General features: G+C 35.9%; 1 protein-coding gene and 1 long non-coding RNA gene across 6 annotated transcripts in view; one reads left to right on the forward strand and one right to left on the reverse strand.

Annotated features, from left to right (window-relative positions):
* LOC139079791 (uncharacterized) overlaps positions 1-21,945 on the forward strand; it is a 92,544-nt gene that overhangs the window by 11,058 nt on the left and 59,541 nt on the right. For 3 of the 5 annotated variants that reach the window (XR_011533723.1, XR_011533727.1, XR_011533724.1), the window contains 2 exons: positions 16,998-17,155; positions 20,697-21,208. This is a non-coding gene — a long non-coding RNA (uncharacterized lncRNA). Of the gene's footprint in view, positions 1-16,997; positions 17,156-20,696; positions 21,209-21,945 lie in introns of those variants that run through there. The other 2 variants (XR_011533725.1, XR_011533726.1) reach the window with 1 other exon arrangement.
* KRTAP25-1 (keratin associated protein 25-1) lies at positions 1,766-2,571 on the reverse strand. Its single transcript, XM_008537478.2, has one exon. The coding sequence runs from the start codon at positions 2,526-2,528 to the stop codon at positions 1,890-1,892; it is 639 nt and encodes a 212-aa protein (XP_008535700.2). The 5' UTR covers positions 2,529-2,571; the 3' UTR covers positions 1,766-1,889.

Raw genomic sequence — 21,945 nt, forward strand, 5'->3', positions numbered from 1 at the left:
AGTGCTCAGTAATACTACTCAGGTTTCCTGGGATCTAATCTTATCTCTGATGCTCACTTGGAGTATCGATTAACTACCAAATGTTTCTGTAACTCAGTTTCCACATCTTCAAAATGGAGTGAATAATAGTATTTTCTCCATAGGTGGCTATGAAGATAGTCAAGCAAAGGTTATGAAATATAGTTAGTATTTAGTTGTTAGCTTTCATCATTTTCATCAGTCTATAATCTTTGTTAGTATTATTATTATTAAATATTATTATTTTCATTATCATTATTATTATTGGGTCTCATTTAAAATCGATTGCATTTTGTATGAGTGCATCAGAAAAGAAGAAAGAAAATAAATGCACCAGAAGAGGCTGTTTTAGGCTAGACAAGTTGCTACAATCTACATAAGTGGTATATATATACAATTTTATATATAACATTCAACTTGGAGGAACTGAATAAGTTGAAGGTATTTCCTCTCATCTACATGGGAAGTAAGACATCTAGAGAGGACGTGGGTTTACATACCATTAGAATTAGTCAGCCCAGAGACAAGGGTGAGCTGTGGCTGAGGCAGAAAAGAAATAGTTTTATTTGCAGTTTAGTCTTGCCAGTCCCGGAGCTGAAGATCAAGGTCACCAAATTATTAACAACTTCCAAGTGGCTTCCAGATTCATCACCACCTAAATGAAAAAGACTGTAAATAATTTGGAGGATAAAGGAAAGTCTTTGGAATACAACTTAAGTGGGTCTTTGGGCAAGTTTCTTACCCTATGTGAGTTTCCTTATTTGTAAAAATGAAGAGAATAATATTTTTTCATACGCGTGTTCATGGGAGATTATTGATTAATGGTATGGTAGCACATTGAAAGTGACCAGTATGGTGGATACAAGAAGCTGCTTGTAGAAAGAACAAACCCCCACTGAGTACATGGAAAAACTGAATTAATTAGTTAGTTACATACATGAATAAAAGAGAGAAATAACTTCAAAGTAATAGTGATGTCCTCTACGCAACGATCCGTGAGGCGGTGGAGAGGAAGTGCTTCTTAAGTTTGATTCACAAGGCAAAAATAATGTTGTGCTTTCCATTGTTTAGAGCTAGAATTTATGGAACCCTTTTGTGTTTTATCCTATAAGGTAGAGTGGCCATCGTAACTTGCTCTGTTCAATGATGTATTACGAGACATATATAGAGTTGGTGGGTGATTCTCTTGCTATCTTCCCCTGGCCTCTACTAGCAATATTCAAGATAATAAAGACCCTTTATTCCTGGATCCTAGAATGAGAATGATTTTGGAGCTGGAACAATGAATGTGTAGTATGAGTGATAAATGAACCATTGTAACTTTAAGCTTCTTTAATTTTGAAGTTGTTAGTTACTGTGATGAAACATAGTCTATTCTGATTAAAGGCCCTTCATGATTCCCGTTTTTATGTGTTGGAAAATACACATGCACATTGAATGCTCAAGTAGTATCACATGTTCAATCAGGACCTTGAAAATATCTATCTTGCTAGCTTTCTTCAGACACTCTTTGTTTTTGTTTCTTTAAATATATTTGATTTAGTAAAACTAAAAGGCTTTAACTTCATGGAGATAATAAAAAGATACTATTTTCTAAATCATTTGAAGGAGGTTTATTTAAAAATAACCATGAAAAATTTTCTTCCTACTTAAGAACATGTTACTAGCAGGGGAATCAAGAAGCCTATAGCAAGAATATTCTAGTGAATAAGCCAACAATTACAATCACTTAGAACGTGATCAAGAAAAGAATGTAGGTTAAAACAGTAACTGAACTAAAAGCACATTGATCCATCAGCCAAAGAACAATTCCTCAGCCTAAAGTTGACACTTCTTTACAAAGCTATCTGGCAAGACGCTGGAATGACAATTCAGCATGATCTTCTAATAAGTGGAGATTGCCAAGTACCAACAGAAAAACAAGCTGGTTGGAAACTGCCGTATCTGTACGGAACAAATTGAAAACTATGAGACACATGGTCCAGGGGTCTGAAGTTTCTGGACACATAATCTAGAGATTGACAGTCATAGGAGAGATATCTCAAAGGATGGCAGGTGCTGGATGCAAAATTCAGTGGTTGATACCCACAGAAGATGAAGCTCTGCTGCTGACAGCGATATGAGTGGTGGTTCTGGGAACAGCAACTACTGGACAAATAGTTCTGAGGTCTGTTACACATTGATGGTTGACGGGAACTGGAGAGGTAAGAATTGATGGGAAAACAACTGGTTGCTCTGCAGGGCCTGGAGACACAGTACGTAGTGGAAGAGTAGCCAGAAATTTCACAGGTTTTGGGCACACAACTGGATGATTGGTAGCTGGAATGTTTACTGCAAGTCTCTGGCAAGTTGTCCAGAAGCCACGTTCTGTTTTGGCTGGGTAAGCAGACAGCATCACCACAGTTCACACCAGTAAAGTTAAGAGCAGTGGATGAGTTAACAGGAGTATGGCAGTAACTCCCAAGAGAGTGGAAGTTATAGTTTCCAGAACAGTAGATGTTGGATGACATGGTAGAATCTGAAGTAAGGATTTCAGAAAAGCAGCAAAGAGCAGCTTGTTGAGGTCTATGGGAAACTAGACCAGATTGCTTAAATACCTTGGTGAATATATATTCGGATTCTTCTCCTCCCCATATTTTAGATCAGTTTGCAACATAACATCTTATTAGTTCATTGTTGTGCTGCCTATAATAATGACTTCCCACTCATCCATAAAATGAGTCTAGTGTTTGTCTTGTAGATATCTGCCATCCCAATCTTTCCCTTGTTTATCAGACTTGAGAATGTATGATCTAGTCACCTTTGTATATTCTCTGCTTTGGTTCTGTTCCCACCCCTCAGTTATACCTGATTACAAGGAGTCTGAATGGATGTTTATCGTAGTCATTATCCATAAGGAACAACACAGGAAGGCGTAGTCTTCATCTTTGAACAAGAGACTTAATGTTGCAATACCTGGAGGAAGTGTTGATGTACTAAAATACTTCCTACATATCAAAACTTATCGGATTTGCCAGATGGAAAATCTCATATTATTTTCTATTTTTAATACTCAGCTGAGATTTTAATTGTGTGGTGTTATTCTCTGTATATTTGTCATTCAATTTCATGTAAGCATCTTAGAGTACATTTTAAAGAACTCCACCCTGACAACTTGAAATTTTTCATATTTAAAGTGGAGTTTGGTTTCCAAAGACTTGGAGAGATATATGTGATATTTTTACATGGTAACATTGATGACATATTTGCGTTTACTAGTAAAAATGTCATACATCCGATTGGTGGCATTCAAGTAAGAATAAACACGATATCAAAAGCCATCAGCTAGCATTCCTGAACTAATGAATATCTTTACCTGAGATATTCTACTAAGATACTTCGGTCATCATGCAATTAAAGTAAGCAAGGATTAAGAAAGGTTTTAATATCACAAGAAGATAGATGTCTGAAAAGTTCACACTTGGACACCACAGAAGGAAAAATCTCTGGGCCTCATTTTGGATTTTCCTCCAAAGATGTGAATTAATCTTTACAGACATCTATTTCCTGGAGTGAGTAGTTCTCCAAATATCTCTTTTCAAGCTGTTTCCCAAGTGGTCAAAAATGATGTACTTGGGAACGAGTGGAGGAGAGTAAAGATTCCAAGCAGCCACTTGGCATCTGAGAGTGTCCTTGATAATCCTTTTGGTGGATGCTTTCCTATTGCACAAAGTCCTGGTTCCTTTTGAGGAATCCGGCCGTTGAGGGTGACATCAGCAGCCGTGAAGTCACTTCCCCTCTGCAGAATCCTCTTTTCTCACCTGTACCCATTGTCTCTCTATTGTCCATTGAAGAGTCTAGAGGCTGCTGCAGTTTTTCCTGAAGAAAGATATTAAAAAATGTTCATAGAGCTTTTCACATAAAAGTGAGGAGAAATCATACACCCATACAAGCATGCACAAAGGGGGTTGGGTGAACACACTTGTGATATGTTATTTTTGATATTTTATTTCTTTCTAAAAGTCACAAAAAACATGACATTTGGTGCAGATGGAATGTAAGGTCTGAATTTCACAATTTTTGTTTCACCTCTTCTCTGAATTTCACCTTTCTTGTTTCAGGCAGTGGAAGCAAAGATATTTGACATCCCACGTGGGGAATTTTCAAAGTCACTGTACCACATTCTTCCTCAAAGCAAGCCTCAGATCACTTCACATCAGTGTGAGGCCTGTTTCTGATAGAAAATAACAGAAGAGATTGGAGTCAAGAGTTGAGAGTCTGAGAAGTCTATTTAACAATTTTCCCATCTCCTCTAAGAACGTTAAGCCCTCCAGATAAATGAAATCTTTCACATTCTTACATGCTTACAAAGAAGATTCCTCCTCTCATGTTGATAACTCCCAACCAAAATAGTGTTTTTGTGTGTGCCACGCCTACATTCCTCATGATTTAGTTCAAGATTCTCTTCACTTCTTTTGTTCTTTGTAAAGTTTGAAAACAAGTGATAATCAACCAGTCTATAAAATCTCTTCCTCAGCGTGTAGGCATGCTACATATGAGTTTCAAAAAGAAAACTAAAATCTTATTTTTTATACCATAGTGAAAATAGATTGATCTCTGTAGAACTGCCATAGAACTGATAACTGGGACATCATTGAGGCTGGAGTTATTAAGCTAAATATGATGCCATCATTAATCATCAGTAATTAAAATGTAAGTTAGATGCAGGACATGTAAATGAGAGAAGCCTGGTATCATCAACCATTTATCACATCTTAACAACAAATGCAGGAAAGGCCCAATACACATACCTAGCTGACATGTGTCCTAATTTATTATTTGTAATTCTGTTTATAATTCTGCGTAATGTCTACAGAGAACTTCTTTATGTTTGTTATATCTCCATGTAGTTGCCAAGCTCAACAACTTGAGATAAAATAACAAAAAAACTACTGAGAAGTTATATCTTTTGTTAGAAATGATTGGTTGAGGTTATGATGAAACTAACTCAAATCCATGAAAATTACATCTGAGATTTTGTGATATTTTTGTTTTCACATAATAGTTAATTAACACTTTTAGTTAATTAACTAATTCTTATTTAGAGTCAATAAGTCTAATAAGTTCTCTATATTTTCCTTAGAGTTTTTTTTAAAGGACAGATTTCTACGACTGTCTGTTGCCTACATCATAAAGTCCACATTCCTGAACAACCTACGTAGGGTTTACAATATCTGGCACCAAGATGTGTTGTCAGCCTATCTCTGTTATCCTGCTCCAGAATCTTCATATTTAAGTTTCATTTAAACATTCAAAATGTCCTAAACCTTGCTTTTTCAATCTCAGAGACTTTGCACAAACTTCTCCTCTTCTAGACACCCTTCCCTATTGTGCCTCCTGGGAACAATTGTGCATTCGTTACAGCAGATCAGGAATCATTGTCTCAGAGATACTTTCTGCATCTCTTTACTCATTTCCATGCATGATGCCCTAAACATTCTACTTTTTTCTTTTTTTTAGTGAGGAAAATTAGCCCTCAGCTAACATCCACTGCCCATCCTCCTCTTTTTGCTGAGGAAGACCAGCCCTGAACTAACATCTGTGCCTGTCTTCCTCTATTTTATATGTGGGATGCCTACCACAGCATGGCTTGATAAGTGGTGCATAGGTCCACGCCCAGGATCCAAGCCTGTGAATCCCAGGCCACCAAAGTAGAGCACGTAAACAACCATTACGCCACTGGGCCAGCTCCCACAAATATTCCATTTGATTTTCTCCATGCTAATATAGGAGTTGGAAGTCATTTTTGTATTGGCTTACTTGTCCTGGTTGTGTATAGAGATAGGCAAGAAATCCACTTTGTCAATTCTTATTCATCCTTTCTTTGAAATACTATGGGTTTCTTCATTTTGATCCCAATATGGAAATTTGGAATTTCTTTCTTCTTGTCATATCTATATCAACCTCGCCCAGAACAAGCAATGCTCACTCAAGGATTTAGTAGCACTATACCTTACATTGTCATATTTTAAACATATAACAATTCCAACGTATACATAGACAAATAATATGTACTATGAGCCATATCTGGAAGGTGAGTGCTCCCTAAGACCGTTTTCTCCATTTTACTTTCCGTTTTTCTTTTTCTTTCCTCTATAGAACTTTATTAACAAATTAATTAATGCACTTAAACATGATGTTGAATCTGTTTGCTTAAAGCCTCTCTAGCTTATAAGTCTTTGACCTCCTTGAGGTCAGAGACCAAATCTTATTCATATCAACATCACCTATTGTGTTTCTGGGACAATGTAGACAACTAATGTACATTTTTGAATGTTTAATAAATTAAATGATTATTTTTAATACTGAGATAAGAATTTTTAAAATCCCAGATGTCTGTTTGATACCTTACCTTTGATGGTTTTTCTTTCTCCATTAGCCAACTCAAATATTTTAGTCAAATTTTTGATTTGATTCCTCAAAATTTTCTCTCGTATACTTCCCCATCCTAGTAAGTAAAAAATTATCTACCTGGTTTCATAAGCCATGGATCAACATGTCACTCTTGATTCTTTTCTTTCCCTTACCACATATAAACAATAAGCAAGTACTAAGTTTCTTTCTTCTACATTTGTCCAAAATGTATCTGCTTCTATCCATTTGTGCTATCTTATCTTAGTTCCTCCAAGCTGTCATCATCTTCACAATTATACAACTTACCTACCTACTTTCACTCTTCATGCTTCTAATTTGTTCCTTATCCTATGGTCAGAGTAATATTTATTTATTCATTTTCTAATTCTTTTTCCTTTATGTATTTCCAAATAGCTGACCTGTATATTTTTCTTCATTCCAAAGGATTGTTTTTAGTTCTTACAAGAGAGGTCTACTGGTGATGAATACCCTTAAATTTTGTTTATCTGAGAAAGTCTCAATTTCACCTTCACTTTTCAAAGATAATTTCACTGGACACAGAATTCTAGGTTGGTGGGTTTTTTCTTTCAATGCTTTAAATATTTCGTTTCCTCTTCTTCTTCCTTGAGTGGTGTCTGAAGAGAAGTATGACATAATTCTTCTCCTTGTTCCTCTATAGGTAAGGTGTTTTTCTTCTCCCTGGCCTTTCAAAATTTTTCTATTTTCCTTGATTTCTGCAAGTTGACTATAATATGCTTAAGTTGTGGATATTTTGGAATTTATCTTGATTGTATTCTCTGAACTTCCTTGATCTGTGGTTTGGTTTCTACCACTAATTTGGGGGAATTCTCAATCATTATGGCTTCACATATTTCTTCTGTTCCTTTCCTTCTTTCTTTTCCTAGTATCCTCATTACAAGTATGTTACACTTTTTATAATCAGTCCACAGTGACTACTTCCAAGCTCTTTACGTGCTGGACTGGAAATTGGAAGGCCAGAATAATATTTTTAGAATGAAAGTCATTCTCTTATTTAAAACCTTAATAAGCTTTTTATTTCCTGAAAATAAAATGAAAAATATGTATTCCAAGACCTTGGATATTCTAGGCCTTGTCTACCTTCACAATCTCGTCTCATTCTACCCTCCTCTTGTTCCTCAACACTCTAGCCACACCAATCTCCTTTCAGTCTCTTGAATCTACCAAACTCTTTTTAATCACTGCTCCTGAAATACATTTAGTTTCCTATTCCTGCAGTATGATTCCCTCTGCTCTTTGTACAGCTGTTTTGTTTTCTTCTTTCAGGCCTTAATATTTTATTACTTAGAGAGGACTCCACAGTCCATCCCATCTCATTTGTAGCCTCTATCTCCAACGTTTATATTCTCTATAAATAGACTTATTTCCTTCATAGTACTGATTATGAGTTCTAATTATACATTAAATTATTTAAGTGTATTGATCATCTACTTTACTAGAAGTCAAGGTCCATGACAGCAGGAATCAGTTCTATTTGCTCACCGCTGTATTATAATAAATAGAATAGTGTGAGTCACATATTAATTATTCAATAGATATGTTTTGAACGTAGTAATGAATGGAGACAGTCATCTCCTTTTAAAAAAAAATTCTCTGTAACTTACTTTATATATTTATAGAACTGAAAAAATAATTGATATGAGTAATTGATTCACATAACATATGTATTGACCATCAAAGAGATCTAAATGTTGTAGACAATGACTACAGCTTCTCAAGAGAGAGGTTTCCAGTAAATTCAAAGTATTTCACAGTTGAAAAATGTGCTTTTTATATTATCTAATCACATTTTCCCATATTGGCTTACATTTTGTATTTTTGAATGGAAGGAATCATTTCAAAATGGAGGGATGATAAAATTAGTGACATATTTCTTATGTTTATAAAGCATATTTATTTTTCTTGTAGACTGTGAACCATTCAATTATGTTGAATTTCCATCTTTAGGACTCTTACAATTTGACATAAATTCGAGAACAGACAGACATGGATTTGAATGGCAACTGTTTTCTGAAACTTAATATATATATTTTTCATTGTTAGGCAACTTTGATTTTTCTGAACCTAAGTCTTCTTGCTGGTAAAAATAAAAAGAAATGATAATTTTGGTCCAAGAGAGTGGCAATAAGGATTATTGCGGTAATATAAAGAAGTAACCAACACATGGTAGTTGTTCTCCGTGCTCCCCATGCAGTAGTAAATACTCATGTCAGCAATGATAAAAATCAAGCCATAGTGCCTGCTTACGGACATCAAATTGAGTTGGCAAAAGGTCATATTAGTGAGATATGGCAGTTTTAAGTTGAGATGAGCAACTGAGAAACTGAAATTTGAAAAATAATAATGTTAGGAAATAGGACTATAGTCCTGTAGTTACAGTGCAAGTTGAAAACAATACTGCACACAACAAGATTTGGTAAACTGAAGCAAGTGCATCAAATATCAGAATTATGCAAAACAAATAAAGTTACATTTTCCACAGTTGTAAGTTGGAATCTTAGATATAATGTGGCAGTAGGTGGATATTTTCTTTTTCTACCCAAATGTACCTCAAATTATTCCTTGTTCCAGAGACTATCGGATGCTCTACCAATTTTACGTTCCTCTCTTCCTCCTGAGCCTATAAGTGTATTATATCCCCTGTGGTTGGTAGGGCCAAGAAGTTGTATTCCATACTTAGCTAAAATGGAATATAAACCTTAGGGTCATCTTGGCAGTCACATCTTAAAGAGTACAGTCTCTATCAGCTAATCTTGAAATGTCTGCATGGAGGAGGGCTTCTCTGCTGACCTGCTTCCCTGTCCAGTATTACTGGAAGGATAAGAATGTGTTTAAACCATTATATATTTGAGTGATTATTTGTTGCAACACTTAACTGTAACTGGTAGAGTCCCTCTGAGGCTAAATTTACTATTACCTGAAAGATCTTAATGCCAAACCCCAAATGCAGACATATACTGCATGAACACTTTAACAGTCAACAAGGCATATTTCTCCATTTACTTTAATATGTGTATATTGTACAGATTCTTTTTAATGAATCGTTTTCTTTACCTCTGGACAATTTCTATATTCCCCATAACTAATCCAGAGTATAAAAATCATCAGTGTCACCTAAAGCTATTGACATAACCCAAAGGAGTAACTAGACATAAAATAAGGTACACATAAATGATAACAACATGAAAAGCATGATTTTTATGCCAAGGTGTACTTTAATTAGGAAGAAAATGGAGGAAAAGAATTTCATCCAGGTTGAGAACATCAAATTTTTTTTTAAATAAAAGTAAGTGATAAGAACACCTAAAGCAAAGAAAATTCTCATTGAGGAGATTTAGTATAGAATTACATGAGATAGAATAAATCGTGTAGAATAAGAAGAGCCATTGATGTGAAACTGAATGATCTCTCAGGGACAGCAAGCATGAGGTTGTTTCTAGCTTTTCTTTATGACTTTAATAAACATATTACCAGTTGCTCAAAGAAGAGTACGGTTGAAATTCCCTGTATGTGTAGTTCGTGGGTCTGTAGCAGTAGGACATGTAGTTAAGAGGTTGGCATCCACAATATCTCAGGAATCGATGATCATAGGAAAGGTAGTTCAGTGGTTGACAGCCACAGGACTGGTAACTTAAAAGGTGGTAGCTCAAAGATTGACTACAAGATGCTGGATGGCAGTAACTGGACCCACGGGATGTGAGCGCAAGACAGCTAGTTCCTTGATGGGATCTGAACACATCAGAAACAATAAGAGAACAGCCAGAAAGGCTACAGGCATTGCCCTCATAGCTAGTTGTTTGGCAGCTCACGGATTCACCTCAGGGCTCATGGAAATTGTTATGGAGTGTGTTGCTGCCCAGGCTGCTACTAGGAAAACAGGGGGCATCTCCACAGCTCACCTCAGTAGAACAGAGAGTTCTGGGTGAGGTAACAGGAACACAGCAGGAATTCCCAAAGTAGTGAGAGCCATAGTTCCTGGAGCAGCAATTCTTATAAGACATGGTAGAGTGGGAAGGTTAGGTCTTGCTGACATTGCAAAGAACAGGTTGCTGAAGTGTAACTATTACTTGCTAGACCTATTGCTAATATATCTTGGCTGCTGGGTGTAGGTTCCATCTATAGCCCATCCTCCTGCTCATACATTTTATTTGTCTACCAAGCAGTTATCCCACCAACCTATAAAATATCTATCATCTATATCACATCCTTCAGATAATTGTCATTCCAAAATCAAGCTTGTCTTCCTTGCTCAATCTCTTTCATAGTATAGGTCAACTGCTTCTTTAAGAATCATGTTTTTTATAAGTCTTGACAACTCCTTGACATTGCTGTTAAAAACCCACAAATGGATTCACGTAATTGGGGAGAATTCCTTTATAGCCATTTTTTGGTAAAATCAAAATATGTATATGTAAATACTTAACAACATTAATATTGTATTTTTAGAAGTGACAAGTGTTGAAAATTTTTAACTTGGGAATTAAAACTTATTTTCTGTTCTTTGGCAATGCAATCTGAATTCAAAATCTAAAGCATCTTCTGGGAAACTTGGCAGGGATATCACATTCAAGAGTATTTTTCGCTTTGAAGAATGGTGACCTGGAAAGCTTTGACAATCTTTGCTTAGATCCACACCCAATGAGATTATGGGTCACTGTTCTGTCTTTTATTATCATGAAACTGAAGGTGTTAGCATACATATTTTTATAGTTTCTATTTTAAAAAATGTCACATCTCCTTGGATATTTATCTAAGTGAATTTCAGCTTATTATCGCACATATAAAGAGAGTTTATTTTTATAACCTGTTTCCATATTATTGTTTGTCAGTAGGTAGCTTCCATACACAAACGCTTTTGAAATAATTTGCATTTTTCTGGTTCTTTAAGAAAGACAATCTAACTATGATTGATTTGTGTTCTAAAGCTTTATTTTTCTGTTGATTGTTTGGAATCAGAATGTATTTATACGTGGAAAGGAAGTGGAAATTCCTAGACTAGTCTGCCAAAAACAAAATGTCTTAGCTTCATAATGTTACTGAACCCTATAACTCAATCTTTACCACTCTATTTGGATAAATGGACTTTTATGAAATCTTTGAGGAGTTTCATTTAGGGTGACTACTTATTCCATTGTCTCTAGAAACATGCTTTTGGATGTATGCACTGAGCTGGGAAAATAATAGATCTTCTATAGGGTCGCATTCTTGCTCCCCCCAGTTCTCAAAACCAGGATCATCTTTCTTTCTTTTCCTTTTTTTTTTTTTTTTTTTTTGTGCTGAGAAAGACACACCCTGAGCTAACATCTGTTGCAAACTTCCTTTTTTTGCTGAGGAAGATTTTACCTGAGCTAACATTTGTTGCCAATCTTCCTCTATTTTATATGTGAGCTGCTGTCACAGCATGGCCACTGATAGATGAGCAGTGTAGGTCTGTACCTGGGAACTGAACCTGGGCCGCCGAGGGGAGAGCATCAAACTTAACCACTAGGCCACCAGAGCTGGCCCAGGACCATCTTTCTGAATAGTGAAGCAACAAGAGCTGGCTTATGTAGTCAGAGAAAATACAGCCAGAGTTCATGAATTTGGCACTGTCTAGTTATAATAACCTCATGTGTAACTTCTCTGAGTTTCACTTTCCTCATGTGCAAAATGGGCACATTAAACACCAAGTAATTAATATCTTTCAAGATTTAATTTAAAGAAATGTGAAAGGCCCTGACCATTGTCCACCTAGTGCAACCTGAATGAAGTGGATTTGAGGTCACTCTGACTGAGCATGAAGCACAGCACTTCATGGTCAAAGTGGATTTGATGGAGCCAGCTTTTCAGATTGCTGACGCACACTATCTTTTCTGCAGCTTGTGGAAAAGGCAAACCTTCCTCCAGAGAGGAGAGGCACTCCTCAGTCAAGAGTACACAAATAGCTGAACTTTCCTGCAAGAAGCTCTAAAAATCTCTCGTGTCTCATTTATGAGAATTTAGTAATCAGATGAGTGTCCTCCCCATTTGCGATATCAGGAAACATCCACGCTGGCATTGAGTGCACATCTACTCCTGTGTGTGTGTATTCAAAATTCATATTTATATGTAATCCCTATAATATTGGTAGCACTATAAACACATTTTATGATCTTTGGATAAACTGAAAATGGCATGAGTCAGGTTGTAATTCTCTTTATTGAGTACAAGAGTGTTGGTCGTAACTAGCCACATACTCCACCCTCCTTAACATTGATGTTTAGAGAGGTTTTTTTAAAACATGAACCAATTTACCGTTTAATCTAGAAGATGGGTACACAGGCAACTTATCTTTTCTATTGCTGGAAAGTGATGTTCTCTAATGATATGTGACCCTCAAACCAATTAAGTTCCCAGATACACAAAATAGGTCTAGTGTCTTCGTCATTAATGCCACAGGGTGGATTTATCCTTTATAGTTATCAATAGCCAACAAGGGAATTGTGCTGTTGTGTTATTAGGTAGAGGATATTCTGGATTATGATTCTCCATGGGTAGATCACACCATCTAGCATAACTAATTGGACTTCATTATAAATAAGGATTGTTTTTTCTTTTTGTTATTCTATTAGTAGGCAAGTCCATATTTAGTGAAGTAAATAGTACTAACTTACCTCCACTATACTATATTTACAAGTTTCTGTATGGATAAAATATCCCAAGTAATAAAAGGATAGAAATGTTGTTCTCTCTCCCCTGAGGCCACATAAATATAACAGAAAAAAAACCCCACTATCTGTAACCTGTTCAACTGCCTTCTAAAGTGAGTTTACTTCCACGGAGGTCAGTCTGTTCTTTTGAGCACATTGATTGGTTTAGATCTAAGTTTGGGAATGAGATTTGGAGAGGGCTGAATTTCTTTTCATTGGAGAATAAGATTTTGGAATTCTCAAAATCAATCCAAATAAAAGCAGAATGTGGAGATGGGAGCAGAGAAGCTGGTGTGGGAAAAGGAAATGATATTTTTACTGTTAAGTGATCCACCATTTAACCAATTTTCACAGTAATATTGCTAACGCATATCTTTTGGAAAGTAATGAAGGGCTGTGTAGAGCTTCCTGGTGGATGATGAGTGAACTAGTGACAGCAGGAGCAGTAAACAGACAGGACAATAATCCCGAGGGAGTTAACAGAAGTAGCAGGATGGCACAGGATTTTCATAAGCCATGGAAATGACCAGGACTAGAGTCAATTATGGCCAAATACGAGAGAGGACAAAATTCTGTCTACTACTGTAGTTCTATCTGTATTTCATATGCCAAATTTGTAAAGCTGAGAGAGACCCAAATAAATTAGCTTGTTTGTTCCTTTTATTCAGTATGTTTTTTCTCTGTGTTCCTTCTGGGTAGTTTCTATTGCTGTTGTGAAATTTATTAATGGTGTCTTCTATAGTTTCTAATCTTCTGTTAATGCCATTCACTATATTTTCCATCTCAGTCATTATAGTTTTCATCTCTGTAAGTTTCATTTGGGTTTATTTACATCTTCCATTTCTCTATTTAACAAGAACAGTCTTTCCTCTAGCTTCTTAAACATATGAAATACAGGTATAGTAACTGTTTTAATGTTCTGGTCTAATAATTTTATCATCTGTGTCGTTTCTGGCTTAGTTTTGATTAAGCGATTTTTCTTTTAAGTTAGAGGTCTTATTTTCCTACTTCTTTGCATGTCTGGTAGTTTTTATTGGATTCCAGATACTATGACTTAACTTTTTGTGTGTTGCGTATTTTTGTATTCCTATAAATATTCTCGAGTTTGTTCTGGGCCACAGTTAAGTTACTTGGAAATAATTTGATCCTTTTGGGTCTTGCTTTTAAGCACTATTAAGTGGGACTAAAGCAGCATTTAATCTAGGGCTGCTATTGCCCCAGCACCATGAGAAAACCCTTTTGAGTTCTCTCCCGGTTTTCTACTCAATGGTATAAACGTGAGCTCTGTGAGCTCTGAATATTTCTCCTCTGGTTCTTTCAGGTGGCTCGTTCCCAGTTCCATGCAGTTTTCTCACATGTGTGCACTGACCAGTAACATTCTGTAATGGCTTTGGTGGACCCTCTGCAGATCTCTGGAACTCTCTTTCTGTTTGTCTCCTCTCTGTCTTTCAGAGATCATTGTCGTTTTTTGACTATTGTCTAATGTCCTAAAAAACCCATGTTTCAAATATTTTGCTTAAGATTGTGATTATTTTAGATTGAAGAATAAATCCTGTCCCTGTTACTCCATCTTCTCTGGGAGCAGAAGTCTAAATCATCTCATTTGAAGCTGCTTTTATATAGATAAATATCTAATACATAAAGAAAACCAATTTACCTTTTTTTGAATATATTTAAATATAGATCTCATACTTTTTAGCCTATTATAGTGATATTTCTTCTTACTGTAAAGATCTTTTTTATGCCCAACAATCATGATTCCTGTTTTACTTTAAGCATAAAGAACAATTTCTCAGGATATCTTTCATGAAAAAGAAATAAATCAGGTTCTATTTTAGGCCAAAAAAGCCCCACTTCTTTAACTTTTATCTGTGAAATACACACACACACACACACACATATATATACTTATATATATTATATATATATATTACTTTAAAGTAGTTTGTTTGCTTTTTTTTTTTCAGTAAAACAAGTAGCAATACTCTACCAAGAGTCTCTTGAAGGAAGAATCTGAAAGGAATGTAAATTCTCAGCCTACAAACATTTAATTCCTTGTTAGCACAATCCAGAATGATGTTGCCATTGTATACTTCTACATATGTATTGTGTGGTCATCTATGTCCTTGAGATTTTTCTCTTCTTTTTTATAAAGTTTCCTACTCTATATATCAAGTGTGAAATCATATCAAGCATCAAAAACTGATAAGCAATTATGATCTAAATGTAAGTTTCCTATTACGGATACCTTGATGAGTCTCACCTAAGCAACACTTTCTTAGGACCAAATGCCAATGAATTTGCAAGGTTAAAATGTGACATGCTCATGTGGAATATGTACCTTCCTCATAGAGAATACACAAGATGAAACTGGAGCATCTTCTCATGCCAGAAAGTAAGGAATGCTCAAAGTAAACTAAACAAGTACGAGGGTATGTTGAAGACACACAGGAGCCAACTGAAAGAGCTCTTCATGACGAAAACTGGAAAGATTCATGCAGCAATATAAATAATATTAGATTATATCCTGAAGTATAAAGTATATAGCCATGTGTTAACGCTGATATAAGTAAATCATTATATAAATAATATGTAGGGGAAAATAGACAAATCTCCTACGCAGAGGGATTCCAAATAATATGTGTAGATGCTTCTCGATTAAAGAAGTGAAGCTTAACTTCCAGTTAAGTATGGGCTATACCCAATGACTTCCTTTCAAAGAGCACAGTATGATGGGGGGAAAGCAAGTACTTCACAGTGGCGAATCTTGACAAACACTACCTCAGCCAAGTGATCAAGGTTAACCTCAGTAACGATGTCATGTTGATCGTGTGTACTCTTGATATGGAAGCTTACCTCTGTGGTGTTTCTCCTTAAAACCCAAAATTCCACTCTACTCCTGAGAAAACTATCAGGCAAAATCGAAATTGCGGACAGTCTACAAAATTCCTGACCACCTCTCCTCAAAACTCTTAAAGGAATCAAAAACAAGGAAAATTTGAGAAACTGTCACAGACAGGAGTTGCCTAAGGACAGGTGACAACTAAATATAAGGTGATATCCTGAATGGGATCCTGGAACATAAAAAAAGAATTAGGTAAAACTAAGAAAGTCTGAACAAAGTATGGACTTTAATTCACAATAATAAGTCAAGATTGGTTCATTAATTGTGATAAATGTAAACACTGATATAAGCTGTTATCAATGGGGGAACTAGATGTGGAGTATATAGAACTCTGTGTATTACTGTTATAACTTTTCTGTAATTCTAAAATAAAAGATTTATTTGAAATGTGAACTATGGACTAAATTCCTTACTACTGAAAGATCACAGAGGTTTGTATATTTCATACATTCATCAGTTTATGCCATAGGCTGTTGGGACTTAACTTCTTTTGTCAAATAAGCTACCATTCGGTAATTTACATTTTGGTACCATTCTGGAACCATTATAAAGCACTTTCTCATATTTGCCTCATTTAAATTTTGTGGCAGCTTTCTGAGCAGGAAGGCAGGTTTGTTTTCCCGATGAGAAGATAAATTTAAAAGTGTACTCAATTTATCCACGTCACAGAATTATCAAGAAGCAGAGCTGGGTCTGTAAGCCAGCTCTTGTGACATCTTACCCAGCACTTCTTGTTATTTCCCTTTAAGAACAACTAAGCCATTGTTAATTTTTTTTTTCCGTTTCACTATGGTCAGAGAGCAGAAAAATATGTTATCGTACTGTTTTTGAGTGTTAAATAACACTATTGTAGCCTGAAAAACAATGATGCTAATATATTTTCTTAAGCAACTCCTCCATACACTACTCTATTCTCTTTCTAATAATAAGAGCTGAGTAATTGATTGTAGCTTTTCTTATACTTTGTTTCTCAGGAAATGAAGTAAATCCAATGAACTTCATGGTGAGAAACTTCGTCATTAAGTTCCCAACATATCACCAGGGAGGATCCAAGCAAAGAAGAATTTAACCTTTGTGGCAATTCAGTGGCTCTATTTGTGATGAATGGACAATAGATGTAACCACCCCACTGGTAGGTGTATTTCAATGTTTTCATGAATTTTGGAATTACTACTTTAAAAAATACATGATTTTCTTCTTTTAAACTCATTATGGAAAACCAATACATTGCCAGAAAGTTTAAATGGGACTCTTATGATATCACTCTGTAGCAACTCAGGTGATTAATTTACCTGTACTAGTGAATACAGCCCTGGGAAAAATGTAACCCTTGGTACACAATATATACTCCTCTGTCAAATTGTGTTTCTATTTCAACTCCCAGAATGCATACTTTTCAGTAATTGTACAATTAATTAATTCTAAAATACTACTTCCTATATAATATTAGCATACTTTTGCCAGTTGTGGAAGAGTCGATGGAATTTCAACACGCACTAACTTATTCTGATGGATTTACACATACATTTTACTCAACAATCACTGACGACTCTTTCACACCTACACCCTGCCATGTTTAGCAGTTTTTATGCTTTTAATTACAGTGGCCACTTGGAACTCATCAACAGGATTACAGCATTTTAATTACCTGCCACCTCTGGGAGCCAAAATAAAGCGTAGAACAAACCTAAAGTACTGTGTTCCTCACCAGAGCCTGTGAACCAACACTGAATGAGGTTTAACCCCTTTCAGTCCTACGCCCATGAGTCTCAGAATCAGTGTTTGAGAGTGGCTTTAATCAGAGTAGTTCATATATGATTAAAAAAAAAACCCTTAGGATCTTTAACATCCAGAAGGATCCAAAGAAAATGATACAACACAGTACCTAGCACAATTTTGAAAGTCAATCAGTACTCACTGAAGGAATCAATGAAGTCACAAAATCACTCAGGATACATTTGGCATTCATTATCAAGTGGGCAGAACCCTCTCGATTAAAAACATCATAAATTCACTATAATCAACAAATGATTGATAACAAAATCCTTAATTATAGTACCTGAGAAAGCACTTTTTTAGGAATTAAAGCAAGTCTTTTCTTACATGCTAGAAGAGACAACAACAAAAACTGAGTTGGAGACTGTGCTGTCCAGGCACATCTTGAAACAATTGATAAAAAAAAAACAAAAAAAAAACCTCTCTATCTATCTGTCACCTATCTATCTTTCTTTGGAAAAGTTTTATAAGAAGTGATGGATGGACACACATTTTTAGCAAGAAATCCCAGTCCTAATGTTGATTCTGCTTAACCAGACTTACTGGAAGATAAATGATGCCAGGTGCTTCAGAGAGGACACAAGCTTTAGAAAGTACCAGATACATATGTCAGAGGACTAAAGATACTGGACAATAAATTTAGTGGCTGGACACTGCGATGCACCTAGTCAACGGTTGCAACAACAGGAGTCATAGACCAAAGGGAAGCCACTATCAGACAAATAGTTGAGGGCTAGAAGACACAGGAGAGGTAGGTCAAGGGGTGGCAGCTGTTTAATTGGGAACCTTGGCTATCTGGTGTATGTTGGTGATTGGCCTGAATTGGAGACATGGGAAGCAGCGGGAACAAAGTCAATTTCTGCAGGGTCTGGACACATGGCAATCAGTAGAAGGGCATCAAGAGGTTTCGCAGTTGGTGGGCCCACAGTTGGCTGGTTGGCAGCTGGTGGGCTCACCACAGTGCTCTTGGCAGTAGTCCAGGAGCCACGTTGGCAACTACAGATTAAGCAGAGGGCACCTCCACAGATCACTCTTCCAGAGCAGAGAACAACAGATAAGGAAAAAGGAATATAGCAATGACTCCCAAAAGAGCAAGAGCTATCATTTCCAGAGCCACAGTTGTTGACATGAACTTAACAGAGTGAGTCTCTGAAGAGTTATAGAGACTTTCTCAAATGCGGTTTTTCCCTTCTGGGTAAGTTTTCTATATATCCTCACTGCTTCCTGGCAGTTCCACACACACACTCACTTCTGTCTTGCTGAGATTGTTTTATCTGACAGCATTCCATTAATAGTTGTTCAGATGCCAATGAAAATACCCTTCAACCTTCTCATAAAGTTTTACTTGTGTTTTGCAAACACTCCTGTCCCAGATATTTACCCTAATTCTTCTTATTACTTCCAGTAAAGTGCCAGGGTCGCAACCATATCCTTCTCCAGGATATGGTGCAAGAGAGGAGGGAGAACATAGTAAGTGTTCTTATCCTTAAGTGGTGGGTACAATGTACTAAACATAGGCTAGTAGCTCACAAAGCAAGAATGACTCCTCTTCCTTTAGTTTATTGTTTAGTAAAAAAATTCTAAACTACTGAAATCACAATATGTTTGAAGGGCTTTTGATACATGTTTCCAAATCCACACTTCTAAGACAGTGCATGAGTGTGTCAGTCACCAAATCCTCGATATCATTGGATATTGCTACCATTACTTATTTTTGCCAATTTGATATGGAAAATGATGTCTTATTATTTATCTAATACGCATTTGTAGATGACTGGTCAGGTCTCCTATTTTGGTATATTTTTATTGATTGCTTAGGTTTCCAGTTTTTGGATCTTGATTGTCAATTGTAAGATCATTTGTTAAAATCTTTTATTAGATGGAATCCTCTTCTAGGAACCCAGAAGAAAATGAGAATCTAGAAAAAGTAGTTTACATAGGTTATTAATTACCAAATCAAACTTTACCTTGAAAAATATGGGAGTTTTATGAAAAAAAAATAAAGCAAATTCCTGGACCTATCACCTAGAGGCTCATATTCAGAGAGTTGTAATCGGACCCAAGTACCTGATATACTTTGCCAATGTGTCTGCAAAGCCTGGTTAGGGATCCACCGGGCAAGAAAATCCCTTAAGTATCCACCAGTTCTTAAAGTTTCTGATTGTCTGTGACTACATAAAATAAAAACAAACCCATTGCATTCCAGAAGATCTTAAGACAGAAACTCTTTTTCATTGAAAATAGTTAATTGCTGGTGAAATCTCTCATGCAACTTTCTGCAGATTTTATCTCTTCCAGAAAATGTCCCCCAATCCCCCACAAATATCATATTGCTTTGGTGTTTGATGGATAGGTTGTAGAGTAACACATTGGGTTACAACTTTATTAGACTTCTGTTTCCGGATGCCAAACCATTAACATGGTAACTAAACTACCTGTTTAGAGGCATAGAAGATTCAGCAGTATGGCTACCATGCAAATAAACTGTGGTCAACACCCAGAATAATGCCCAGCATAAAATAACAACTCAAAAACTTTTGTTGAATAAATAATGTTGAATGAATGCATTTGGAGATTCAATTTTAAGCAAAGATATTAAATTGTACTTTCCTCAACATAGTTTCAGATTCTAACCCTGGGCAATTTTCTTTTCCCTTTCAAGCCCTCCCTCTCCCTGTCTTTCTTTTTCTTCTTCTTTTCCACCCTCTCCCCACACTACTGGAAAGGAAATAGAAGTGTTGTGTGTTACTGCATTGTTTCATCCTAATAGTAAATAGAGTAATAGAGAACAGGCTTCTCTACAAGAAACAAGATGTCAAGTATGCTTTAAAATATAGCAATCTTTTCACCCTGCAGCCGAGAAAGCTCCGTAATCAATTCATAAATTTGTATTACAGATATATCTTGCAGGCCATCATCACCTCCAGAAGTGCAGCTCATGCTGACTTGGCAATACTGGGTATTTATCAACCAATGAGAATTTCATACGGCAAAAAGAAAGTGCTGTTCTGTTTTAATGGAGAGCGAAGGCTCATCAATACAACTGCTGTTAGCTCAAACAGGAAAAGGCAACGTGTTGTGTGGGCCACATAACATGTTATTTCTTCTTTCTTTTCCATTGTGTAGTTAGATCTGCTAATGGTCTATTTATATTGGGAACCAGAGGTGGTTTGTACTTGCAGATGGAATTAAGAAGAATAGAAAAGCTGAGAGGCAGCAAAATATTGTTTTCTGGTGTCCTCTCAATTTGCCTCTGAAACCGCTGACTTTGTGTGCCTACACAAAGCTAATTTGCTCCTCTGAAGGTTCCATGCACACTCCGTTATTAAGTAAATTCCATTTCTTTGCTTTATGGAAACAAAAAGATTTTAACTTTTCAGTAAAGCTCTGGTTTGAATTCAGAAGAAAATCTAGCCTGAATTTGATTCTGCTCACTTAAGTATGTCTTATATTGCAGTGCTTACATCCTTCCTTTAATTTCTAAATAATTGCCAAAAGGTGCAAATAGTCAAAGAATAAAATTCATTATCCTGAGATTTATTTTTCAGAGAATAGCAGCGTCTTTGGACTTTGGATGAGAAAATAAGACCATAGTAGAGAAAATACTAAGCTAAGACACCTGTGATCCAGTACTCATTGTGAGTTAGGACACTTTACAAGTTCATATCTATATGCAGTTGATTAGACTAAAATAGATGCATCATAAATGATGACAGAGACTTGCACATAAGTAAGGATGAGCTCCTATAATTGAATTGTCTATTGCTCTAAATTTTCATGTGGGCCTATTTTCTAGAATCACCTGACTATAAAAGTTTCTGTTTAAAACAGGATGTGTTATATTTCGCAAAATTTGTGATAGAGCTGGCTAGCATAGCTGTAATTAAGAAAGCAAAACCTGTGTTCAACATTGCATTCGTTCACAGGTGTAATTTAAAAAGCTTGACACTATTGTGTGTTATGCAATAAATAATGATATGGTGTTTATTTTTAACTTCATATTTAGATAAATTTAGCATAAGACTTTAAGGAATTTGCTAAGTAGGATTAAACACATTTTTTGAAGGACCATGGAGTTCAATGATCTTATGATTATATTAAAGTGCTATAGAAAGTATGTTTGAATTAGTTTCCTAAAACTGGAAA

The sequence above is a fragment of the Equus przewalskii genome, chromosome 27 (assembly GCF_037783145.1).
Source record: "Equus przewalskii isolate Varuska chromosome 27, EquPr2, whole genome shotgun sequence".
NCBI classification, from domain to species: Eukaryota; Metazoa; Chordata; class Mammalia; order Perissodactyla; family Equidae; genus Equus; species Equus przewalskii.

Coding starts and splice junctions, on each gene's coding strand:
- KRTAP25-1 (XM_008537478.2), bottom strand. CDS start 2,528: ATGTCATCCAACATCTACTGTTCTGGAAACTATAACTTCCACTCTCTT.